Source organism: Dermacentor albipictus, chromosome 8 (genome assembly GCF_038994185.2).
Source record: "Dermacentor albipictus isolate Rhodes 1998 colony chromosome 8, USDA_Dalb.pri_finalv2, whole genome shotgun sequence".
NCBI classification, from domain to species: domain Eukaryota; kingdom Metazoa; phylum Arthropoda; class Arachnida; order Ixodida; family Ixodidae; genus Dermacentor; species Dermacentor albipictus.
This window is the reverse complement of record NC_091828.1, coordinates 114,367,585-114,393,812: the sequence shown is the minus strand read 5'-3', so window position 1 is coordinate 114,393,812 and position 26,228 is coordinate 114,367,585. Positions and strand designations below refer to the sequence as shown.

At 46.1% G+C, this 26,228-nt stretch overlaps 2 protein-coding genes across 3 annotated transcripts; one reads left to right on the top strand and one right to left on the bottom strand.

The window, feature by feature from the left end:
* Positions 1 to 1,960: 1,960 nt before the first annotated feature.
* Positions 1,961 to 7,621, bottom strand: LOC135920093 (ribosomal L1 domain-containing protein 1-like). The gene is made up of 8 exons (XM_065454155.1): positions 7,498 to 7,621; positions 7,196 to 7,359; positions 6,886 to 7,036; positions 5,974 to 6,122; positions 5,160 to 5,261; positions 4,880 to 5,046; positions 3,778 to 3,997; positions 1,961 to 2,164 (listed from the first exon to the last, which is right to left on the bottom strand). The coding sequence occupies exons 1-8, from the start codon at positions 7,591 to 7,593 to the stop codon at positions 1,993 to 1,995; spliced, it is 1,221 nt and encodes a 406-aa protein (XP_065310227.1). The 5' UTR covers positions 7,594 to 7,621; the 3' UTR covers positions 1,961 to 1,992.
* Positions 7,622 to 7,828: 207 nt separating this feature from the next.
* Dus1 (Dihydrouridine synthase 1) lies at positions 7,829 to 25,862 on the top strand. Of its 2 annotated transcripts, none has more exons than XM_065454282.1 (11): positions 7,829 to 8,213; positions 9,537 to 9,696; positions 11,448 to 11,560; positions 12,053 to 12,135; positions 13,417 to 13,520; positions 14,106 to 14,250; positions 15,836 to 15,938; positions 17,632 to 17,717; positions 21,274 to 21,478; positions 24,015 to 24,090; positions 25,638 to 25,862. In XM_065454282.1, the coding sequence occupies exons 1-11, from the start codon at positions 7,980 to 7,982 to the stop codon at positions 25,784 to 25,786; spliced, it is 1,458 nt and encodes a 485-aa protein (XP_065310354.1). In that variant the 5' UTR covers positions 7,829 to 7,979; the 3' UTR covers positions 25,787 to 25,862. The 2 variants fall into 2 exon arrangements, with proteins under 2 accessions (XP_065310354.1, XP_065310355.1); XM_065454283.1 differs by lacking the exon at positions 7,829 to 8,213 and adding an exon at positions 8,688 to 9,221.
* Positions 25,863 to 26,228: the final 366 nt, after the last annotated feature.

Genomic DNA, 26,228 nt, shown 5'->3' with positions numbered 1-26,228 from the left:
TAATGCGGGGCAACACAGCTGAAGCGACATGCTCAGCTATAAAATGCTAATAAGTTTTACGAGCAGGAGTCGGTCCCACGAAGGGTGCTTGTAGTGTTGGTGGTAACCGTAACGTACATGGCTAGTTCACCTGAAACTTGATGGGTGGTGTTGCAGCGCTGTGGGTAGCAGGTATGCAATGGTTGCAATGTTGCGTAATCCTGGTATAGTAGTGAACTATGGAGTAGCAGCTACAGCATGCGTCCTAGAGCTGTGAATTGCACGTTTGTTTTCCACATGCAATTTGCTCGCCTATTTTCTGCACACAGTCGTTGAACCATACAAGCTGCAGCAGCTCTTAAAAAAATTCCTAAAAAAAATCTTGCACATACGTTGTAAATATACCAATGTATTAGAACCAGATGTGTGCGTCTATATATATATAAATATGTATATACTCAAACTAATTTGATACTATTATTCAACGAGAGCCTTGATATCGCTTTGAAAACATTTGTAACCATTCAAGCAGTAGGCCTTGCAGATATTGTAATCTTCAGAGAATTCATTGGAGTGCAGCGAAAGGATACAGTGACAGTGTCGCTGTCTCACTGCCTTAGCCCATCAACAGTGCAGACAATCTCTTTCTGAACTGATATCTGTTTTCATTTGTTTGGTGCAAATTTCAAAGTGCCTCTTTCTTTTTTTTTTTTTTTCACGGTTTGGCTGATTGACATTGGTATCAAGAGATGGCGCTGTTGACTGATCCCCTGTTAGTCTAATCCCCTGTCAGGCTGTACAGCTGCGCACGCAGCGCGATTCACTGCTGAGAAGTTCGCGCAACAGAATCATGCTAACTTTGCACTGAGGCGACATTTTATTGTGCATTTTGTTTGATGCGGTCTTTACACGCAAGACTATTTGCGGAATTGGAGAAAAAGAACTACCAGTGCCGCTGGATGGGAAAAAAGATGCGGCCTGTCGCATGCATTGAAAACGAGGTCGTCCACCGCAGCGCCGCCAGCCAGGGCTGTTTGTCTGCGATCGGTATGGAAAATGCGCCAGGAAACTGCTTGGAACGCCATCTCCCCGACTTGCCCTGTCCCCTGCAACTAGCGCCGTTTGGCCCAGTCAAGCAGCCGAGAATGCAATTATAGCCGCCGTGTTCGCTTCCATGGCAGCCTGCCCGACGCAGCAGATCGTGCCTTTTTTTTATCCAGTGGCCGTGGAACTATGCTGTTTTAAAAAATGCATCGTGTTGATGCAGGAGGCCCAACGCCTGCCATTAACTCTTTCCAAGCACTAGCTGTACCCCCGTTTTTAGTGCGATTACAATGCGTTCCCCCGTGGACAACTGCGGCCTATTTATTCTACGGCACTTGCCTGTGCTGTCGCAAATGAACCAAAGTATTCATTCGCAGCAATGCTGAATGGAAGATTCCCATATTTTTCTGAATAAAATGGCGCCGTCTGGCACCATGGCGACGTAATGTTGGGCCTGCAGTGTTTTACTGCGACGGTGGCAGACTACGGCACAATTTATCTTGTGAAGCAAGTTTTATAAAAGCAGTTGCCCCCTCACCCCCCCGGGCCTTTTGCGTGACGAAAGACTGTGTGAGAGAGTGAGCTGCAATCATCGGATTCCCTCGTGTGCTTTCACGCATACCTACACCATGCAGCGCGACGACGACGGCAAAAAATGCGCCTGGAGCGTCCATATAATTGAATTCAGCATCTGACACGGCGTCTGACGTTACTCGCACCTGCCGGACGACATATCACACGCCAAATTGTACCGTGTCTCCTACTTAACAGTAGGAAGCTCAGGGTGCGATCATTATGCGAGAAAAAAAAAAAAAATTTCTTGATTGGAGAAATGGGGGCTGCGTTCATTATGCGAGTAAGTGCGGTACTTTTGCGGCCGTCCTATAGTAGTCTGAAAGTACTAATTTCCAGGCAGCATCATGCATAAGCTGAACACTTACAACTGTAACTAGACATTTTATTGCTCGATCACTTTTGCTTGGCAGCCTTCTTCCTTGGCCTGGCAACTTGCTTCTTGGTCTTTGTGGTCTTCTTTTGGGGTGCTGGAGGTCTGGAGGCCTTGAGTCGGTTGTTGCGCGATTTCTTGTTCCGCAGGGTGCTCTGGATGAGCAGTTTGCGGCATCTGGCTTTTAATTCGTACCTGCGGAAGAGAATTTGAGCTTGCATGAAGTGCCACAGAAGAAAGCAAATCTCGCAGAACAAGTACTAGTATACGAGCTTCATTTTCTTTCTCTACAAAACGACAAGACCGTGTAGCAAAAGATAAAAAAAGTGACTTATTGAGATTAACGACACCCCAGCTCTCATTACTAGAACCTGAGGCTGGCAAAAGTTTCACTGGGAGCTATTTTGCTCTGGACACTGCGATGAATGCCATTGGAGCAAATTTCTCCCTGGATCTAGCAGGCATTCCGCTTGCGTAGTGGCCAAAATACGCACCCTTTTCAGCTCACTATCTTAGTGTATTTACGAGGAACTGTAAATTCTTGGTGGATTTCTGAGAATATCTTGCGAGTACTGGCGCAATGCTGAGAATTTTATCTTCAAGGAGTTTTGCACCTTTAGCAGAACGGAAAGAGTGGTTTACAGTGTGCGTCCTTGACAAAACAGACATACCATAAGAGTGGTGATTCATACATATCTTCAGCCAAATTTTGTGTTTTGAGCGCTTGAGTGTTTTTTGAGCTGACAAACACTTTGTTGTCGACAAGTCTTGAGATCTACCCTTTCCTCATTAGCAGTGCCGCTACTGTAAACACTTCCACTGAACAAGAAAAAGTGGAACCGCGAGGGGCCTGGTTCCTTCTTCTCATTCACTGCATGGCAAGGTTTTAGACTTGGGCAGCTTTGGTGCCTTCGGGTAGCATCATCATCATCAGCCTGATTATGCCTACTGCAGGGCAAAGGCCTCTCCCATACTTCTCCAACTATCCCGGTCATGTACTAATCGTGGCAATGTTGTCCCTGCAAACTTCTTGATTTCATCCGCCCACCTAACTTTCTGCCGCCCCCTGCTACGCATCCCTTCCCTTGGAATCCAGTTCGTAACCCTTAATGACCGTCGGTTATCTTCCCTCCTCATTACATGTCCTGCCCACGCCCATTTCTTTGTTGTATTTATATAGGAGGTACTAGCATACAAGGATTTATTGGCCAGTTTGCCTGCCCTTAAGTTTAAATACTATGCGAAAATTGTGGTTAAAGGTGTGTTCTGCATTCACTGCCATGGCCATGACTTGCACTGCCTAACATGCTTGGTGTCCAATGTTGGTAGAAATAGACAGATACCCAAGGAAGTGCATGGGGGAGGGTTGCCGTAGCTCAATAGGTGGCATCCAAAACACTGTGGCCATTACGTGTTTCCGACTCCCGTAATCGTTTCTGGCTCATGCAGCTAGCAACAGCATAGCCTTTGAACTTTGCTATCCAGAGAGAGCTGTCGCTGGGGCGTGCATTTGAACACCACCTTTTGGTAGAGCATTGCAGGCATAACGCTGACGATGAGTTTGGTTCCCACCGATGGTATGTTAATTTTTTTTTGCCTACATGCATTTCCCTCTAACCTATGGCTTCTAATTTTCAGAAACCACAAATGACTTCCCCTACATTTTCTTTGGCTTCATGCTCAACACCAAGTTCTTCCTCATTTCAATTGTTTACAGCAGACTTTAAAGAATATTCAGCAGATTCTAGCAGCTTCCAAGTGCTGTTTTTGTAGACTCCTCAAGAAAATTAACACCGCAAAGCACTTACTGGCGTGTGACCTCCTCGGCACCTTGTTCTTGGATTTCGAGCAAGCGTCTGAGCCTCTTGTCACCAAGTGTCTCATCTGTGAGGTCCTTGGCACCCTTGTGAAGCGTCACTTGACCAGACCGCTTCACCGTGACGCGGGCGCCCGGGATGGTGGTCAGGTCCCCCTCCACATCGTCGTCTGGCTGCCGTGGTTTGGGCAGGCGAATGTCGTTGCGCGAACCTGTGCAGCGACGGTAATGGACAGCAGACGTCGCTAATGTGAAGCACTTATTTAAGTGCAATGTTTATTCTTCAAATCCAGAGTACCTGCTGGTGGTGTTCAAGTCCCATCACCCCAAGTATCGAATCCTTACAATCTCGAAGGCTGTGCTGCACTGTACTGCAAGTGCCAGAAGTTTGTCATCGTTGGACACTGCCTACAGCCAGTGCCAAAGTTTAATAAAATTTTTTATTTTGACAAGTGAGAAAAAGTCATTGTGTCTCTTACCACGTAAATTTGCTGAGGGAACAATCGAAGGTATTGCATTTTTGAAGCACGAAAATGTATGTCTGTATAAGAATCAAGTGCACATTATGATAAAGTAAACACGGTGCACTTGCGCGTCGCATGAGCGAGAGCGATGGTGACTGAGAAGCAGCTCAACGGCAGTTAGCAGGGGCCCGTGAACACTGCTGCCATAAAAATATTCCTGTCTTCCATCTTTCCTTCCCTTCACCCTCCCTGATACTGCTGACCAATGTTCAGGTGCCAGTCACGTGCTAGGCAGTTGCGGTGTGGTCAGCAGGCTTTCCTCTTCTCCGTCAACCAATCTCTTCCTCTCAATAAATCTTTATTGGTTCATTATTTAAGTCAGGACAGAGCAGCACAAAAAAGAAGGGACAAGTAAACAGGACGGGCACAGGTCCTGTACTGAACCCGTCCAGTTAACGTGTCCATTCTTAGTCCGTGCTTTGCGCACCGATACTCTTTCTCTAACCTGTCATGTTCATGCAAGCGAGCCCAGATGAGTAGCTGAACCCAGAATCATTAAGAACAATGACGCAATTGAGTGAGAGGAAATGGGATTGATCACGTGAAACGTGGTGCAAGTTGGTGACCTACCAAATGACATGTAGAGGGGCAGGCCGGGCGACTTCTGCGTCTTGATGTGCAGCGAGAGCACGTTGGGCCAGCCGCCGGGCAGGCGGCAGCCCAGCGCCTCGCAGGCGGCCATCACGTTTTCGGCGGCATCGGTGTCGCTCATGGCCAAGTTGCACACCTTCACCGTGCTGCAAAGATTTTTTTCGCAGCAAGCAATGAGCCAAAGCTAGCGCGATATGACGCCATCCACAGCAAAATACCGAGCTGATTCGCCATCTAGAAATGACAGCAAATGCCTCACCTGGTTGTTCCTTCTCCCCGAAGTGGAAGCTCTGTGGAAGACAACACTGCCTCGATGTCGCGCCTGAGATGCTTAGAAGTCAGATCAATGCGCCTGGGTAACCTGAAAACAAGAGCAACACCCATTTTATGGTTGCCTCGGAGAAAGATTCTCATCAATACTAACCTAAACTATCATTTACTTACATAAAGTGCGTATGTAGCCTACCGCATTTTTTATAACCAAATGGCAGTTGCACAGCACGTGCTCAGGTGAAGCCTGTAGTCCCCAATTATGAATGGGGCATGACTTTCTTTCACGATTTCGAGACACATAAAAACTTGCACATCTGAGCAAGGCAGAGCGCGCAAGCAACTGTTAACAGTGGCAGCAACAGTGGCAGTGGGATCTGTTGGCGTAAAATGTTCACGGAGTGTGAGTTTCGCATGAGACTTAAATTTTTGTGCAGTTCAGACACGCCATCTGTGAAACAGTGGGTCAGTAGACGGGCTTGCATGTGACTGCATGCTGCACTTTTTGAATTGAAGGCTTCATCGAAAATGAGCTTTCCTTTTTGAAGATGCTGCACTTTGTACTGATAGTACACAACATAGGGAAAGGTGAAGCTGTACACATACAACTAAAGTGACTATTGTGTTATCAAAGCATTCATAACATGGTGAACTACAGTTAAAAATGTAATAACGTTACTTCAATTTCCTCCAATACAGCTCCCTACATGGCCGAAATATTGAGCAGCCAAGTGTATTCAGAGGTGCACACGTGACTAAGATGCACAAGGAAATGGCCAAGCTAAGCAAGAAGTCGAACATACTTGTTCTTGGCAAAGAAAGTCTTTCCAAGCAGGCGATGTAACAGGGGCAAAATCTTGCTGTCACCCAGGAAGACATCGTAGCCTGCACAGAGGTTGCGCTTGCTCTCGTACGGCGTGTACTCTGTCCTGAGTTGGCGCAGTGGTATGATCTGAAAGCAAAACAGAATCGTATGTTTGCAGGGAACTCCTACACTAGAACATTAAGCATAAGCAGTGTTTCGATGCTTTTTAATGGACAAAAGAAACTTCATAAAAAAGGTTTCATAGAGGAACAGAGGCCACCAAGTAGACAAACCATGCCAACAGCATTCTTTATTAGGCCACTTGCAGAGATAATTGAATAAACATTGCCTTCATGAAGCTCGTCTTATGGTCTTTCATTTGAATAACTGTGCTCCACAATGTCATTGCTTCCAGATGCAACTTATGCATTGTTTTAAGCAATAGTTTATGACAACCTGGCTTACAACGGGTACTTGTTAACCTGGCCAGGCTTTATAAGCCAACTTTATAAGTAGCTGCATTCCTTTTTATGGGTATATTAACGCGACGGCATTAAGGGCCCCGTGTCGCTAAAAATCCAGTGTAGGCATCTTGTGTTGGCCATCGTTTGGTGAACAATCATCCCGAACCACAACCACACAGGCCCTCCGCATGGGGCAGAGGCATTAGTGAAATAATCGAATTCCTCAATATAGGATGCGTCAGAAAAATCGTAAAGTACAACCTAAATACAACCTACAGACATGATAGTGTCGTAATATAATTTTTGAATATACCGGAAAACATAATTATGTTAAGCGGAAACTCAAACATAAACCCCTTTCCCAGCGTTTCTACTATTCATACGTCGGGTTGTGAGTTTGTGAGCGACTCACCACTGTCACTTAAACGAGAACTCTCGGTACTCACTTCAACGTTCCTCGTGACGCCAGCGTCGGCCAGAAGTTCCTTGTAGTGATCCACCGTGAGTTCGTGGTCAGAGCGCTTGTCCTTTTTGTCGAGATCACCGGTGAAGAGGCAAATTTCCGACTTGTCGGTTTCTAGGCTGTGTGGCAAATTTCTGAAACGTACAAAACGGATCGTACAGGATGTCAACATTGCCGCTGCCCCGAATACCGACAAAGCTATCTGTACGCAAGCGATCGGCATAAATCGCAGGACTACGCAGAGCAGGCCGCTTCGAGTTTCGCGGAACCGCGAGCGCAGACCGTCTACTTACATCTTAATCCACTGCGTGCTTTTGTTGTAGGGAATCTTCTTCAGGGTGAACTGAAGATAGACGTCATGCTCCAGCGCCGTGTCCTCGTCCAGAATATTCTTTACAGACTTTTTGGTCTGGTGCTTGCGCTCTATGGTCCTGAGCGCCTTTATAGACTCCACAACCTGAAAAACGCCAGAACGCGATCATCAGCGCGCGGTCGCTTTGGCCGCGGGTACGCCGACACATCCGATTCCGAGTAGAAAATAATTAATGAAGTTTCAGAAGTAGAACAACTTGTTAATTTTGTAAACAGCACGCACCCGCTTGACATCCACGTGGGCTGCCATTATTGTGGATCTAGGAAAGGCTTTGGATTGCCTTGGATACCACTTGTATTGTGAAATCGAAACAAACATCAATCAACGCTGGCCCACCCCGGATGAACCCAACCACTCAACGTACAAGCGCCGACTGTACAAGCTATATTTTCTGTAATAATTTATTGCTACAGATTATGCTACACGTGCTTATGCAGTACGGTGGGCGATCAAAAGCATAAATATAGCATGAAGTTTCCGCAAGAAAATTTGATGACGTCACGGCCGCCAAGACCATACGCAGTCGACTACTAGCTATCCAGTAACGATCCAGCACAATCCAGCTGTTAAATCCCAGCAGCCGCAATCCGCAGTAACCACCGCAACTATTGCGTGACGCGCCGTGCACGCTCGTGCGTTGCACGTGTATTTTCGTTGAAGTAAACAGTGCACGCAGTTTAGGTTTCCGTTTCGTCACAGCCACCATGCCGGAGAAACTGTCGGGCTACGAGTTCTGGACGAAAGTTTTGAAGAGCCCCAAGTTTGTCGTCGCACCGATGGTCGACCAGAGCGAACTGGCCTGGCGGCTGTTGAGCCGCAGACACGGCGCTCAGCTGTGCTACACGCCCATGCTTCACGCGGCCGTGTTTCTCAAGGACCCCAAGTATCGCAAGGAAACTCTGGCCACCTGTGACGAGGACGCGCCGCTCATTGTTCAGGTGGGCAGACGACGCGCGAGGTTGCTTAAACGGGTGTCACGCGGCGCACTTTCGATCGCGATCGAGCCCGATCGCGATCGAATTTCTCTATCGCGAGTGGCTTGTTTGCGCAACATGCGGAAGCGAGCCAATCGCGGTCGAGAAATTCGACCTCAAACGAAAGTGACCGCGTGACACTGCTGTGACACACGTTACGGTGACGTCAAAATTTCGTTTGGCGGCAAAAATGAATGACCTGGAAGCGTAGCGCTGTGCTCCCGTGCAGTTGTTCGTTTATGTAGCACAGCTTTTCGTGCCTAAACCCGTCCCCGTTGTATTAGATTTTTCGTTTACCACACTTAATTTAGTATCGCACAGTTCTGTTTGCGACATCGTGAGGTTGAATTTGCGCTACCGTGATTCTGTTTGCGATCTGTTAGCGCGCATTGATTTTCAGCTTGACGTAAGTTCCGTTATCATTGAGGCACCTTTGTTGGATGCAGCGCACGCATAGGGCGACAAACGTTCACAACGGCTGAATTCGTTGCATGTATTTTTGCTGCACCAGTGATTGTGCTCTGTGACCATCGTGAAGACAAATTTTACCGCCATATAAGGACGGAAATCTCCGCCAAGTCGCTGCTTCCTAATGCAATCACTGTTTGGTCGGGGGCCAAAAAGTCGCGCGCGTCGTGACTTGATAAACCAGGTTGTAAATCTGCGGTACCAGCGAATTTATTTGACAAAAACAGCACTGAAACGTAGTGCCCCGTCACTAAGCGGAAACATAGTTTCTGTGGTAACAATGGATAGATGGATACAACTTTATTGGACATCTGGCAAGGTTTAACGCGACCCGAGCCTAGGTCTCCCACGGCGGAACGTCAAGGCCCTGCCTCAGTGCTGCCTCACGGGTTTGCTGGACTGTGGTAACAAGAAAAGAAAACAACATGAGAACATCTACATATTTCGACTAAAAATGAATTGAAGCTTTCACCCGACTTCGACAAGTCCTAAATGGCAAACCGGGCAAGTTTTGTTGGTATTGTTCATAATTTTGTCAGTAGTGCTTAATGAAACAGCGCTTTCTGTTTACTGTGTGCTGCCACTGCAGAAGACAGGCCTTGTTGAAACGTTGGATGCAAGCTGCACATTCCTGCTGAGTGCATTTAGCATTCGCAGAGCAGCTTATGCCAGCATCATGCACTATTGTACTTCTTATCTCTGTCATCTTTTCATCACTTATTGTCCTTTTCCGCACTGCTGACCTTATTTGCATGCTGTTGATGTCTTCATCTCCATCTTCACCCGGTGCCTGTCTTGGGTGCCACGCCTGTATTACAGTTCTGTGCCAATGACCCCGACGTGCTGTTCGAGGCGTCCCGCATGGTGGTCGGGCAGTGCTGTGCGGTGGATCTCAACTTGGGCTGCCCCCAAGCCATCGCCCGTGCCGGGCATTACGGTGCTTTTCTTCAGGACGAATGGGACCTCCTCTCCAGAATGGGTGCAGTGAAGTACTTTGGTTACCATTCTAGCGCTCACTGTAACATTTCGCAACCGTGATAGTACAAATGCCATGGTTCAGCACTGCTGGCAAGAAGCAGTTGCTTTTTTTTCCCCTACTGACTTCAAGTGGTGCTCGTCTCCACCTTAATGACGTTGTTGTGGTGTGTGAAGCTTTCGTTACGCAACCTCCATGGTTGCTTTGGCAGCAAACAGAGGAGTGTATATACATAAAAAACAAGTTAATTTAATATACAGCAGAACCTTATTGATGTGTCCCGGTCTGTTACGTTTTCGCGGCTCTTATCTGTGATGCACCATTCCTGTTTAATTTTCATAAGATCATGTGTATTAGCTTTCTGTTTGTTCAGTTTCTCTTTCTGTTTGTTAAGCTTCTCTTTCTGATTGCTATGTCCAAAAACTGTGGTGGCACACCACCAACATGGCATCGTCCATTGGCACTGGCTGCGTTTACCACCAAATGGTGCTCCTGAATATAGTCACTTCACAGAACTTGCTGTGTATAGTGCAGAAAGATCACCATCACCATGTTTACATTGTCGCCGGCTGTCAGTTTCCAAGTGGTGAAAGAAGGCGCAAGGAGTTGCACACCACACCCACCTTTGCAAATGCTGCCTTGAGACCTTTGATACAAAGAAAAACACAGAAGGACGCTATGAACACGAGCGTCATTCCGTGTTTGTGTTGTTCTGTGACGCTCTTTCAAAGAAGTGAACCTTTACCAACTTGCCGAACTGTCAGTTTTACTGAATAATGTCTTCATTTTATCTTTCTATAACCTGTATATAGTCCCATAATCAGATAGTGTGTGATGATGTTTTGTGCCAAGTACGCCTTGCCAAGACCACTAGGTTGTTCCTGGCTCGACAATCAACATTATTATTATCATCATCATTGTAACTTTTTCTCCGACTCATTGACAATTAATGGTCGTCTCCTGGTACTGCATTTACCCATGGCGTGATAAAAAAGAGAATTAATGTTATGAACTTATGTTTGTGATGGTCAGAAAGTAAACTTATTCAAAGTGAGAGTTTACTTATGTGTGTCATTTCAGTTAGTCAGTTTATAGCTTGTTGTCACTTTTGTAGTGTTAGAGTTGTCAAATAAGCTCAATAAAATGACATTGCTGTTTGATTGTGCTAATCAGCAAGTTAATTTTTTTCTTCTTCACACTCACTGAACAGCCAGAGTTGTTCCATTTGGGTTCATTTGGGTTTGGGTTCCATTTTGCTTTTCACTTAACTTACACTTTTGCATGTGATGGCAAAGCATGTAGTGATTGCAGTCATTTTCTTTATAGTTGCACCAGTCCTGCAGATTAGTGAATGTTAATGTTACAATTTTGTCACAAATACATGTTTCATGGGCACCTTGCTGTTTTTAGTTTGACCGGGTGGCTTTTGTCCACGTATTTTTGTCACAAGTGTTATATCTAATATTGACATGCTCTTTTGACATGATCGCGCAGATCTGCGGATATCATATGCGCTATAGGCTTGCTCTGTTGACTAGATCGCGCAGATCTGTGGGTATTTAAGCAGGTACTTTTTCAAAAACAAAACCAGTTGTTAGAAAGCGCGCGTCCTTGTGTTGCCCCTATTCTTCGTCCCTGTTTGTTTGCGCGCAAAAAGTTTTAAGATGGATTTCATGGGCTGTTCTTCAAGTAGAGTGATTGATCTGCTCGTTTTGCTCACACTCACCCCCGTTTGCCCTCAACTATGCTTGCAGTGAACAAGTTACACACGGAGCTTGAGATTCCGATCACCTGCAAAGTGCGAGTGTTTCCAGAAGTCGAGAAGACTGTTGAGTATGCCAAGATGCTTGAGGCGGCTGGGTGTCAGGTTTGTGTTGCACAAATTTCTTTATTAAAAACTTAGAGCACAAGAAAGACACTGGACGTAGAAAAGGAACACACACCACAAGCGCTCACTCATAATTGATATTTTAAAGGTGGGCTTTAGAAGCTGGGATCTCTTAAAGTGCAAAAGCTGGGCTTGAACACAAGAGTGAGTATGTGGTGTGTGTTCCTTTTCTATGTCCAGTTTGTTCTTGGGCTCTAAGTTTTCTAATAATGCATTACCAACGAACCCACTTTTCCATCTTATTACAAAGTTCTTGCTGATTCGCATTGTGTTGCGGCAAATCTGTTTAGTAGTTTTTGAGCTCTTTGAAGCGCCATTATTTTCTCTTTTTCTTTAAGGTGTTATTGCGAGTAAAGTCCTGTAACAGCCCCATGGAGCTGACTTCAGGCTTTGCAATTTGTCTTTGGCACGCCATGCCATGCGGCAGTGTAGCTGCAGTGGAGAGAATGTTATTTCAATTGCCGATTTCAGGTGCTGACTGTCCACGGCCGGACAAGAGACCAGAAAGGACCATTCACCGGTCTCGCAAATTGGGAACACATCAAGGCAGTGAAGTGAGCCTCTTTGCCTCGCATTCTTGTGAACACACGCCACGGTAGCTCGGTTGCCTAAGGCTTTGCGCTGCATAGCACTTGGTCACGGGTGCAATCCTGGATGTGGCGGCTGCACTCCGAAGGAGACGGAAAGAAAAAAAAAAAAAACTGGTTCATCATGCTTTAGGTGCACATTGAAGAACTTCAGGGGGTAGAAATTAATCCGGAAGCCTCCGCTGCAGTATGTCTCGCGATCAGGTCATGGCTTTTGACACGTAAAACTGCAGAATTCTTTCTCCCGTGTGAATATGTTTGGCGAACTGGAAGGGCAGTGGGAATGCTCTCTTTCAGAAAACTTCTCATTCGTTCGTCTTTGTCGACTAGTACTTGCCGAAAGGGAATGCTGCAAGGGATGTTCTAACAAATGAACTACAGAAAAGCTGCAGAGTAGGACGTCGCGAAGACACGCAGTGGCACTGCTCTTCACATTCAGCACAGGCGGAAATATATTAGACATATTCTAAGGGCATGATTGTTCTCTGAAGGTGAAATTAACAAGTGTGGCGAGTCTTTAATAGTAGTTGCTCGACAAAGATTATTGTTCAAAGCGGGCAGCAGCAAATAAGAGGAGTGGCATCAACATAGCTGTCGGCTATATCTACCCGTGGCTGTGCTTTTTTTCAATTACAAACATTTAGCTTGCCTAGCGCTATTCTATACAACATTTCTGTAGCAACCACAAGTTATCTGAAGCAAGAAAATGCCACTGTATACTCCATTTAAGACAAGCTTGTAACTTGACATGGTGGCTCATATTTGCAGCATTCTGTCGTTAAACATGTTGAGCACAGAGAAACGCTCTTGTACTTGGATTTAAGTCCATGTTAAAGAACTGCAGGTGGTCAAAGGTAATCCGTAGCCTCTCCCTCCAATATGGGACCTCTCACAGCTTCGTTAAACCCCCACAAATCAATCAGTCAGTCAACCAAACTTGAGGCTTACTCACTCAAGTATCGCTTCCAAGTGTCACTCGTCCATTAAAACTCCATTTGTCTTAACAAAAAATGTTTTTTGTTAACATTGCACTCGTGAATTTTGCTGCCACAAGTGACTAAGGTTTCAGACATGTAGGTATGACAACAGTACACAGCAGCTATGGCATGTCTAAACTATCCCCTTCCAGTGATGGAAGCAGGTGGCCACCACCTATTAACAGCTAAATGCCGGTGCCTAAACTTACCTCGTTTTAATTAGTGATACATGCCCCATTTTTTTCTCCGCATTGATAATGTGCTTTTGCAGGCAGAATGTCAAGATACCTGTGATTGCCAATGGAAACATTCAGTATCTGCAAGATGCTATTCGATGCCTTGAAGAGACCGGAGTTGATGCAGTAATGTCAGCTGGTGAGATTTCGATTCTAATTGTGTTGCTCTGATACCACTGTATATTGTATCAAGAGTATCAGCTTCCTCAAGCAAGTTAAATTGCATGGGGCTGTTGTCACTGTTGTTGTCACAAGTAGCAAATGTTTTGTACAAAGTGATATTACTTCAACTGTTGTCATTTTGGTTGTTTTATTAGCTGCAGATCGACATCACTTCTTGCGGTTAGCCTGCAGTGCTACTTCTGTCTTTTGGAGCATGTCAACAGTTGTGACCGTATTTTCTTGTCATTTCTTTCCCATTTCTTTAGCTGTTAAGGTTAAAGTGTATTGCCTTTTGGGTTTATGGAACCATTGTTGGAGCTTTAAATAATAAGTGAGAATTTGCTGTGTCATCCAAATATACGTTTTTGTTTCTGAATGCAATAGCACTTTATTCACATGCTAAGGAAGGTGCACCTGACGTGATGTTGCAAAGCTTTGATTACGAATATACGTTGTTGTTAGGCATACCCATTGCTGTTGTGTAGGCAGGCGCATGTTTTTGTACTTGGTATGTCTTCATGGCATACACATATAAAGCCATATGCATTGATAATATTTTCAGAGGGCAACCTGCATAATCCGTACTTGTTCACCGGGAATCAGCGTCCCGTCTGGGAGGCAGCGCTGGAATACCTGGAACTGGTCCGACAATACCCGTGTCCAACCTCGTACATCCGAGGGCACTGCTTCAAGCTTCTCCACCACTGGTAAGCAAACCTTCTGCATTGAAGATAATTATTTTCTCCATTGCCTTCGACGAGACACATATTTTGTATGTTTATTCTGTCATGTGCCCTGGAGAGGCACTAATGCAATGTTCCTGGCAGATCTCTACAAGTTCTGGTACAGTGGGTTTGGGGCCTAAAATGAGCATAGAGCCTGTTCACAGTGCTATGAAAAGGTTGCATTGAACAATTATCGAATAGCTGATTCAGAGCTTAATATGTTAGTTTCTGGCCATGGCATTATTTGGGGAGTACAGGGGAATCTCGTTGACACGATCTCCAAGGGAACCGGAAAATAAAATCTATCATCCAAAAATCATATTATTCGTCTGAAAATACATTGCTCCTACGGGACATTGGCTGGCAAAATATAAGCCTATTATCCCAAAAACGTATTATGCAGAATCTTATCAACGAGATTCCACTGTAAGCAGCAAGGCTAAGTGACCAAACATTCCGGGTTAGATGGGATTTGTCTTGGTGTTTCCATGACCCTGGCCCAATGCAGCTTGGTGCAAGGAAGACCCCCGTAGCTGTGCTGTTCTAGAACAATCTCTGATTCAAAGTGTTATAAGACGTTTATTAAAGGTGGCCTGGAACACTTTTTAAACGTAGTAGCAAAACATTGCTGACCTGTTAACGAGGCCCCTGTGAACATGTGAGCCAACTAGTATTACACTGCATGCTGCAGGGAATTTACAATCTCGTGTCAAAAGCAGTGAAAAATTGCTTGCTCTTGCTTCCGCAATGTCGTCATGATTATATTGCGCTTAGTGTTACACTGACAATTTTAAGTGAAGGACAGGACGTGGACGTACGTAGCGCAAACTACCAACTGTTTAATACTGTTAAAGAATGTGAAATGTAATCATGAACATCCACCAACTAGCCCACTTCATTGCCTTACTAAATGTCGTCATGCCGCATCAGCACAAACGGCTATACCCACAGCGGCTATTGGCTGATTTCGTGATTCCAAGGGCATTCTCGCTAATACAACTATTGCTTACTTGAGTTAAGTAAATTAAAAATATATATGTCGGCAATCTCAAAAAAAAAAAAAAAAAGAAGATAGGAAAACCATCTAATCTGTGAACTGCTGGTCTACGCACCACAGTTGTGCGTTGCTGCATACGCTGCGCGTGGAACCCCCCCCCCACCGAGATGGAAAGCATAGCATAAATGCAGCGGCCGCCGCAGAGTGCTACCACAGGCCGTCTTGTGTTCAGTCTTTGAGTGGGGCCAGCAGGGCATTGCTCCCTTGAGCCTCCTTACCATCTCCACTGTGTAGCTTTTAGCGCGCTAGGAGAAACGAAAGGAGAGAGAAAGCTGCTGATCGGTCTGATAACTACATCTTAATTTTGCTTGTGCTTGAAGGACTAGAAAAAGTATTTACGGCAAGAGATTCGTGAGGCAGCATAATTTAACAGCAATGTCATTCTGTGATTAGTTGGAAAAGTGTTTTGGGGCCCCTTTAAGCGGTATAGTGCCAACGATCCATGATTGGATAGAGCTTTTACTGATAGGTGCTTAACTGTGCTTCTGTTTTGTTCTGTCTTCTGTTCAGCATGACCATGCCCGAGAATGTGGACTTGAGGGAAAAGCTTGCCAAGGCGAACACTGTCGAGACATTCGAAGAGGTCGCCACTGCACTAAGGGAACGGTATCAGGTGCGTCTCGAGCATGGCTTAATGCACAAACTGCTTGGGAATGCATCTTATCTCCTTGAACTGACTGTTGCTAAGTAGTGTCACTAGGTATGTGTGATTCTTTCGGCTAGATCACTGACTTGTATGCAAGACGTTGCTTGAGGCTAGTTGGTAATCCACAGCCTTTTGATTTTTAGCACGGTATTTTAGGACAAACTTGAAACACGAAATGACAGGCACAAGTGCTAACTTCCTACTAAAGTTTGATGCCAGACATTTTGAATAAATATATGGAGCAACACTTTGCAGAGAAACATTGTCACCAGCTAAAGGTAGCTGATGACAGTTCACTTATTGTGGACAATATGCAGATGCTGACGCTACCATGTGATTAGCTGGTTTCTTTTCTTCTTCTTTTGACTTGTGTTGCTCTTTATATTTATTAAAACTGTCTGACATTAAATTTTAGCTGGAAGCTAGTGCTTGTGCCTGTCATTTCATGTTTCAAGTACCGTGCTAATAATCTAAGAGTTTCTTTGAGTTCAAGTTTCACACAGGGATGGCGTTTTGCAGTGCACGCGGTTTGATCCGACGTTTGCGTCCATTGCTTGGCTGTTTCGCTGAGAATAATAGATATGAAGTATGCATTGTCTGTGGCAACCCAATGCAAGGAATTTTTATGTTGCAGGAACCAGTGGTGCCATCTCTCACTGCAGCAGTAAAACAGTGCGCGTGCCATGTTTTATCATAACATGCCTGAAGTAGCCGGAATTTCATTGCACTGACACCAACGTTGTTATGTCTGGCACAGCCGCAGATGATGCATACTGTGTTTACTCATGTAAGGCTTACCTTCGGGCAAGACCAGCACCCCCCCAATTTGGAGTGCGATAATGTCGGACAAAAAAGTTTCACTAAGCATCAGATGGGTACCTGCATGCTGGTTAATCTGTGCAAGCTGCTGCTAGATTGCACGAGTTACTGTCTTGCGTGCAATAATCCCGAGATTTCGCGGCATAGAGCCGTCACGCTTCAACAGTGTCAGCTGTGCTGTGGCTTGTAGTTTAGCCTGTTTTTCTGAATTTCGTTTTCAGGCACATTAAGAGGGCATCACTAGAAAAAGTATGTACGTGAATGTTGAATGCATGGCATGCGGTTTCATTCGATACTGTCATCAAGAGCTTCAAGCTTCAATCACCCTTAGTATTGATAGCATGGAGAATGAACGGGTAGGCTGCCTATGACACAAGGTTGTCAAAAAACGAAAGCAGCAGAAGTGACGAGGATGACTGAATAAACGTGTTCATAGTGGGCTGGCAGTAGTTGCATTATTCTGCATGGCAGACTGTGCACAGTTTGAGTCTTCAGTGATGTAGCCGTAAGCCTGCATCATATAAGGCACACACACTGCTGAAAAAAAGGGGGAGGGAAAAAACCTGACAAAAGTGTGCTGGCCTTCTAATTGCTGGTACTTCTTATTGGTTCTGGATGAAAGTCCAGAATGTAAGAAATTAGGACGATGACACATATGTCATTGTCATGATTTCTTAAAGTTCTGATTTATTCTGGGTAAGTGATGCATCTGAATGTAGCATTAAGCAGTGTGCACCATGGAAAATTCGAGCATTCACTCTTCTTGCCTAGGTGCTTTGTCATTGTTCACTGATGTTAATATGTATAATTCAACAGTGCAAATGGTGCTGCCGTGTCGCAGGACAAAACCTGGGACCCAGATTACAACTGTCCGCAGGCTGACCTTCCTTTCCCACCCTGGATCTGCCAGCCGTATGTGAGACCCAGGTGAGGTTCATTCTGCATAGTATTGGCAGAGTTGTTGCAGAGCACAGGTATGGGTGTTCATGTTGGGAATACACACAGCGCAGTCGGTGAAGGGACACAACTGCATAAAGCAAAAATTGCCTGTGATTTTTAAGTTTAATGTCGAAATATAGGGAAAAAGGGAAATGAAAGCGGATACAAAGATGACTTGCCGCCAATGCGAACCGGACCCACATCTTCCGCATTGCATGTGTGAGGCTCTGCCAATGGAGTTACACTGGCAGATATCCTCCCCCCACTTTCCTGGGCATTTGTGGATGCGGATGAGATTGGACCCTGGGAGCATCAGCCAGTGCCGCCCAGGGTCATGGCGGCAGATCTAACTGCCAGTGTCACATACAGCATGAACTTAGTGGCAGGCTAACTGGCAAAGGGAGGGAGGTTATTGCCACTGTGAGAGTTGGCAGCGAGGCAGCTGTGGCTGCCTTTATTTGAAGGTCGCTCCGAGGCGAGGGCTTCTGGCTGACGAGTCGGTGGCTGACTGAGACGTCAGCTAAGCCTCGGAAGCGGGAACGCTGTAACCACGGCGGCAGTATCGGCCGCTCCCGATATCCCGCTGTACCATGGCTGTCTGGCGTAAATAAGCCGTGACCATGGCGGCTGCCTTTTCACGCTGCCTCGCACAGATTGGTGTCGCTGGATGGCCAAGCCCAGCGATGCCAGCATTTATGCGCCGACCCTACCAAGGCTAGAGTGACATAGCCTCACGCGGTCCAGAAGACGTCCTGCAGTTGTAGGGTGTCCGGAAGTTCTACATCAACATGCGGGACACCTGGTTCATCCGGCTGGACAGCCACTTCTGTCTCAACAAGGTTCCAGGCTCCGGCTGTGTTCCAGGCTCAGGCTGGCACCCCCCCCGCCCCGACTCCTACGAGGACTTGCGTGTAGCAGTCCTTGCTCACTACATTACCTGGAGCGCTCAGTCACAAGAGCTCTCGCCATTCGAACCGTTGCGTCATTCCGCGTCTTGTCAATCCACATTGCCTGAGTCCACCCGTGCCGATCATCCGCACGTGCTGGCCCCAGCATCAATCCTCTAGTCGGTCCATGAGCCTCCTCCCCAGCTCAAAGGCAGCTGCGTGACGACTCTTTCCAAGGAATCGACTGGGCCAAGCATAAATGCTTTCGGCTATTCCACGGCCAGCCGCTCTCCTTCCTTGGGCATTTCGGCAAGCTGTCCACTTTCCATTCAAGGGCACCTCACTCATCACCGATGCAGAGTCTCTCCCACTGGCTCCAATAGGTGCAAATTTCACTCTCGCAGGTACGATCACGCCACAAGTACAGTCGACCAAAAAAGTTTACGGACCACGGGATCTCAGAAAATTCAACATATACCAGTAGCCTTTGAAAGCAGCCACTAAAATTGTGCATCACAATGTTGTTCGCATATGCCGCAAAAGGCTGGAAATGGGAATAACAGGCTGCGTCTTGAGACTGAGGAGATATTCAGCTTTTTGTGAGATCTCTTGGTCCGTAAACTTTTTTGGTCGACTGTACATTCTTCGCGATGGCTTCGGCGAACACTGCAACGCTGATGCTATCGGCATTAGAGATTTCACCGCAAGCAGTAGCAGGCAAGCCTTCCGATGTTGTGTGCTCATACTTTCCTCGGATGCATTGCCTACCGAAGTTTTGCAGGAGCAGTGCTGCCATCTGGTTTCTTCAGCTCGAGAATCACTTCTATGTCAACAAAGGGAGGGACCAACGCTTGCACTATCTCCACGCAAACTGCAAGCTGCCAGACGGTCTTCTTTCGGATCTTTGACTTCTACCAGGCCTGGGCATAGATAAGAGCCTGCCGCAGGTCATGATTTCGCACTACAGCATCACTGTGGCTGCACCTCGATCACAACCTACGCTGCTGGTGCTGCCGGGTACATCTCTCTCTGATTGCAGAACCCGACACTGCCAATGACAGCCACTGCCACTGCCAACGCCACCGCCACTGTTACACGCTGTTCGATGACACCTTCAGTGTTGTCCCCCTCAACGGCCTGATCTCTCGGTGTGCACCAAAAACTGGCCGATGCACCTCAACTCTGCTTGCCGAGTTGCAACTCACAAGACAGTGTGCGCCTTTTTCACATATTTCAGTCATGCTTCACACTAGGAGTGGGGCCCTGTAGCGGCGCGACTATCGCCTCCGGGGTTGGTATAGAAGAAGACGGCTCACGAGCATGTAGCGCGAGAAAGGAACACGTTGGGGCACTTGACCTGGGTGGCCGCGGTATTGGCTGCTCCCGAGATCCTGCGGCACCATGGCTGGCCGACCTAAATAAACTGGCAACAGCAGCTACCTCTTCACAGGGTCATCACTCAAATTTGTGTGTGCAATTTGGCCCTTCTGTGGATCGCACCAGGCCAGCAAAGTGGCAGTCACTCACTAGTGCTTTTGCAGCAGCCCTTACAGTTGCGACCATGGCAGGCTTAGACAGGTGGGGACAGGAACAAATTTTTTCTACTGAAGGTCATGTTGTCCCACGTCACTTACACCGCAGTGACGACAGGTGACAAATAAGCCACAATGGTGGAGCGTTTCATGCAGCTGGGGCTGAAAACAGCAAATAGGGGATGCACACTACGAGAGACTGATAAGAGTTCAGCTCACCTCATGTGGCTCTGTGTTCGCGGGCCTAGGGCAGAAAGTCGCTAACGCTGGTTGCGATGCTGTGAGACAGATGGTGGACAGCAATTCTTCGTGTCGGAATTGAGACGTAGTCAGTCGCACACTTTTCACCCCCAAAAAACATCATCCTGGGACGACGTGTCTCCATGTGCTGCGGAAAGAAGTCTCTTTATTTCCCAGAAACGGGACAGGGGGGGAATGGTGTATCGGCTGCAGTGTCTCAGCAAAACATGAGAAGCAGCAGAAACAGCTAAGGTGCCCACTCCATGCAAACTTCATCTTTGTGTCTGCGTACTCGTCACGTGATGGCAACATGCGGTCGCTCCTGTAATGTTACAAAGCGCATGCATCACCAGAAATTGTGCATTTAAGCACACATTAAAGGATGCGAGGTGGTCAAGATTATTCCGACGCCCTTTACTGCGTCATCTCTTATAGTTCGGGGCCATGGCACTGGGACATTAAACTGCATCAGTCGTTCAACCAATTAGTCGGACAGTCGATGCTTGCATTGGTTTATCCCCTTCGCATTTGACTAGATTTTCCAAATATTGAGTCTACAACTAAACTGCATTGGAGCATGGATGCTTGCGGGATGAAATTTGGCTGTGCCTTGTGTATATAGATAAAAAAAGAAGTACCCATTTTAGCGTGACATTGGTGTGATGCTGTTACTGTTTATTATTGCAGACGTGTGGAGTTTATTGTGGAGGTGCAGTTCGGGAAGAACGGTATTAGTTATGCTAACAAGAGAAATAATGCTATGCTAAAATACTCTTGAGAAAAATCTCAAAGACGCACAGTGTAGGGTTATGCACGTTTTGTTATACATCTTGCACCCGACGTACAGTTCCCAAGTTCTCACGCTTCCTTGCTTTGCGTTGCCAGCCCTGAGGTGGTCCAGGAGACGAAGCGAGACCTGAACGCCGAGTACCTGAAGCTCCTGGAGCTGACAGCAGCCATTAAGCGCCCCGTCGACTTGGACCTGCTCAGCCTGTCCAGGAAGCAGCTCAAGCGCTTGCGCAAGAACCCCCGCAAGGCCTTCGCCAACCGTGAGCAGTTTGTGCCCTGCGCCAAGTGCCCCAATCCCAGGGTGAGTGTCATCAGAGATAGTTCTTGTCTCTGGTAATTTGTATTGTACAGTGAACCCATGATGTGTGGGCTTCTCACCCGTGCTCTTGGGACAAACGAACGACAACACCAGTAGTGCAAACAATCACAAGGGCATTTATTGCATCTTTCATAGACTAATGCCTGCTAGCCGAGTTGCTATCCAGAAAGCATGCCGATGGGCGCGCGACAAATTGCAGAAGTCCGACTCACCGCGACCGGATAACGAGCGAATATGTTCGCCCCATGCTGGACACTGGCGCCTGCTTGTTCGCGCATACGGTCATGCAAATGGTGGCGCGTTCGAACGATCATGTTCATCCATTCCGGAGTAGGCCTCACGAGACAGTCTCGCAGAAGCATAGATTGACGCACACGCAGAACGTCTGTGCCACTTGCCGACCTTGAGCCGAAGAGGCCTATCTGCGCCCAAGTAACCTCGCTGTTAGGTGGCGTTAGCAGAGCCACACTTGCGCCATCTCTCGCAATGCACTTCAACCAGACCGACTGCCGCTGGCACCAAGCCACACGGCAAAGCCAGATAACAGGAGATGGGAGCTATGCGGGAAAACAACATATCAAGGGATGTGTGAGAGTCACGCATCCCTGCAGATGTAACGAAGATGGCTATGATCAGTTATTGGATATAACGATCTGAATCGAAATTTGGTTGGCCGCACTTTATTTCAGTAAGTTTCACCTGCTATGTAATGAAACCGAAAATGAAAGATCCAAGGCAATGTTGGTTAAAGCAAAGGAAATATTTGTTTTTCGCAGTTAAGAGTAGGCATTGTGGTAGTAAAGATGTCAAATACTTGGCAAGAGTAACTCGAAACAGCATGTTATAGATACTCATGTTGCTCCCAGCATCTGACGTTAGATGCCAGTGGCTTGGTTAGGCAGGCCTGCAGCCTGCAAGCAAACATGCTGATTCCATGCGATCACACAGATTGCAGGATTACGTACTACGTGTTTCTAATCTAGCATTGCCAACATGCGATGTATTACGAAGGGGAAGAATTGGCATCCACACCGACTGTTACACGAAGCTGCAAAGGAAACACGTACTGATTTCTTGGCAAGCTTCGCAGTGGAAGAAAAATGTGCCCTGGTCTGGGGATCGAACCCGAGACGAACACTTTTCTGTGGAAGTGGCTCTACCATCTGAGCTAACCAGGAGGCTAACAGATTGCAGGGCAAGGCTGATTTGATTGACAACTCGGAGCACAGGAAAATCTTTTCTAAGAAACCTGTGTGGGTTTCCTTTGCAGCTTCGTGCTACAGTCTAAGTGGGTGCCAATTTTTACTTTCCGTGAGCCTTCCTCCCCCTTGCGGGCTTCTGCAATGCTGATTTGTTATGCCACGTATCGGCACGGTAAGCAGCCGTCGAGCTGTAAAAATCGACAGGAGACCCTTTGCTGGTGCTTCAAAAGCATCGCTTACACTTGGGCTTCTTTCACATAGACCCATCTGTAAATAGTTTTCTCACAGGCATGAGCATGTATGATTATAGGTAATATTGCATATGACAAGGGTGCTTTTGCGTTGAATGCCATTTTATTATCAGGATCTTGAACTGTAACAGCAGAATTATTACTGCGCATTTTTGAAAAGAATTCTGTGGGATAACTTTTCCAACGATGCTGTCTTAAAAACCTGTTAATCAAAAACAAAATTTTCAAGTACATTCGAACCTCTACGTCACAAACACGGATATAGCAAACTAGTATATCCGAGATGTTTCTCGCCGATATGAGCATGCTATTCAACAGCATTGGTGGTTGAACCTAAACACGAATTCTATATGCTTATAACGAATATAAGATATAGCAAAGCTATTTTTGTGTTGTATGAGACTTTGTTGAAACGAGATTCGACTGTAAACATGACCTTGGGACGCTGCAGGACAAAGTCCAAGCATAATCGATTATGGTTAGGTATTGTGACAACAGTGGCAAAAGGAATACACAGAATCAGTAGTACCAAACTTCACGCAATCTTCACTTTGGCATTTGTTCGAGGTACGTCATCAAAAAGACAAGAAAGTATGAAGGTGGAGAGAGGGAAAGTAATGTGGTTGTTGTAAAATGACGAAAGCAATTACTGTACAGAATAGTATAGGCAGGAAGATTGACGGGGGGGATGTAGAGAAAGAGACCTGTTAAAAAAGTAGGAATCCAAAAGTAGAATCCATGACGCGGCCGAAGTAGAGGCGCCACACGCCGCGAAGACGTCATGGCCGCGTCATGGTAACGCCTCCCTAACAGGGGAAGGCTAACCGTTCTGCAGGCGTTCAGAACAAAGTTTCGTCACTCACTCATCCAAAAGTAAGAAGGAAACATAGCTTTTAGAAAATAAATAAGGGGATGCTGTTCATGAGAAATTGGCCGTTTTCTGCATTGTAGCTTTTTTTTTTTAAGTTGAGATGAGAATCGGCATGGTCACAACTTGCATAAGTAAGAGTAGTGTAGGGTGTGACAATCGCATAGTCCTCAAAATTCATGCGTGTTCCCTTGCAGTGTACAAAGTGTGTCTACGATCTCTGCAAACCGTGCTGTCGTAACCGGGTGAAAGAGAACTTTGAGAATTGCGAAGGTATGTCAACCCCATTTCCGGCATCTCTAGTTCTTCGCGCGTGTTGAATACCTTTGCTGTGGTTTTACTACCTCGAACATGCACGCTGTTGGTCAGGTAGCACATGTTTCTTAAAGGGATACTAAAAGAGAAACACCAAATTTTATTTCAGTGCTCTCTTTTTTTGCTGCTTTCATGGTGTAATAGGTTGATAATTCGAAGAGAAAATAAAGGTCAAAGTTCCATTACTTGAATTTCACTCCGAAACCCAAGCGCAAGTACGCCAGTGCGATGTCATGCATTTCTAAGTATTCTTTTCGTATTTAGGCCATTGCGGCTCAGTAAATGTTCTTGAATCCTGCCAAATTCAGTACTATTTGGCTCTTTTTTAAGACACGCAATGTACTGTATTTATTCGGATATAAGTCTACCTTTTTCTTTTCTTTTTTCGTCAAAAATGTTACCCATAATGAGCTGTATCGACCTATATTTGTGGGTGAGGAATCTCGACCTATATTTGTGAACAAAGCTAGCAAAAGTACTGAGCTAATGGAGTTCACCTGTTGCGTACGCCCACCATAATGTCAGTCCGGAGATTACTCGGAGTGGCTTTAAGAAGTGCTGCATATCCAGTGCACTTGACAGCATCGAGGACAATGTTCTTTGGGGTGCCTAGGACACCTACAAAGCATCCAATGAGGACGAGTTCTCTGGCAGTTCCATTGAGGATGCAGCTTGTAGCATCTGAGCTTACAGTAAATAAAGGTGTCATGCTACTTTTTTTTTTCTAGGAGAGGATGGGTCAACCTAACTTCTTTTTATTACACGGTGAAATCAATATATAGGGGTTGACCTACGTTCATGCTCGACCCGTTTTTGAGCAAATACGGTAGTCCTTTTTTGCCAACGACCAATTAACTAAGCCCGAGCAGGCGCTGTCAATAATTATGGTGCCATGGCGAGCTGGTGTCATGGCGTTACGGTGGTGTTGGCAACTGTCTTTCATTTCTCCATCCTACCAAGCCTGTATTCATTGTAAGGGCAGCCACTTTCGTATTTGCAGAAGCTTAATTTACTTACACAGCTTAAATAATTTTTCTCTTTATCATCGTCATCATCAGCCTATTTTATGTCCACTGCAGCACGAAGGCACCTCCCTGCGATCTCCAATTACCCCTTTCCTGCGCCAACTGGTTCCAACTAGCACCCACAAATTTCCTAATTTCGTCGCACCACCTAGTCTTTCTCTTTAACGGCCCTTTAAATTCTGAGCCTGTCATGGCCACCCAGTGGCCATGGTGCTCTGCTACCAAGCACGATGTCGCAGGTTTCATAGCCGGCCGTGCCAGCCGCATCTCAGTGAGAACAGGCTGCGAAAAATGCGCGCAAAAAAAAAAAAAAAATCTTGCTAACTTGGGTAGTGCGTTGCATGAAAATCAGCAATAAAGTGGCCTTTCAATTATTGAAAAATTCAGGAGGGAAATGGAATTGAGACAGTGTGTGTGTGTGTGTGTGAATCGAATTGGCGCTGATGCTACGTTCTTTTTTTGTCTTTGGCCGTCTTGCAGGGCACAGTTTCTTCTTCAAGCCGAGAACAGAAGAAGAAGAATTGAAAATGAGAAAAGCCAGGGATGCAAAGAATGTCTCGAACACGCCCACAGACAGTGTGACGGGAAGCTCCTTAATTGAAACTGACTTCTCAGAAATACCAACTTGACTTTAATTCGCAGGAAAGTCAGCCCATTCAACTGTACAGATGTGGAGTAATATATGTACATACCACTGGCAAATAAGTCGTCTCTTGTTTTCATTGTCTTTATAGAAGGACTCTTCAACGTCATGTCCGTTGCACAAAATGCTCTATGGAATGCTGTATGTGCAGCTGGGGCTGAATGCAAGCTCCGCTTCTAGCCACACTTAGTTGCTCCCTTTCTAAATTTAAAACAGAGTCGGAAAAAAAAATTTGATGTCGTGTACCAACTAGCCTGACCGCAAACTCGCGTAAAGTTCAGCTGTGCACCATATTGCATATCCCCAACCCATAGTGCTGGTATATATTTCAACTATGGCAGGTTCTGGTAAACAAGGCAGAACGATGGCTCGCACTGTACTAACAGTACTTATTGCTGGGAGGGGTTAGGTAAGAAAAAAAGCACTCG

Excerpts from the sequence above, each read along its gene's own strand:
- LOC135920093 (XM_065454155.1), bottom strand. The coding sequence starts at position 7,593 with ATGTTTGTTTCGATTTCACAATACAAGTGGTATCCAAGGCAATCCAAA. Across the intron at positions 3,998-4,879 it reads GCCCCTCTACATGTCATTTG|GTTCGCGCAACGACATTCGC; the intron begins GTAGGTCACCAA and ends GTCGCTGCACAG. Across the intron at positions 2,165-3,777 it reads GCCGAGGAGGTCACACGCCA|GTACGAATTAAAAGCCAGAT; the intron begins GTAAGTGCTTTG and ends TCTCTTCCGCAG.
- Dus1 (XM_065454282.1), top strand. The coding sequence starts at position 7,980 with ATGCCGGAGAAACTGTCGGGCTACGAGTTCTGGACGAAAGTTTTGAAG. Across the intron at positions 12,136-13,416 it reads GAACACATCAAGGCAGTGAA|GCAGAATGTCAAGATACCTG; the intron begins GTGAGCCTCTTT and ends GTGCTTTTGCAG. Across the intron at positions 24,091-25,637 it reads GAACTTTGAGAATTGCGAAG|GGCACAGTTTCTTCTTCAAG; the intron begins GTATGTCAACCC and ends GCCGTCTTGCAG.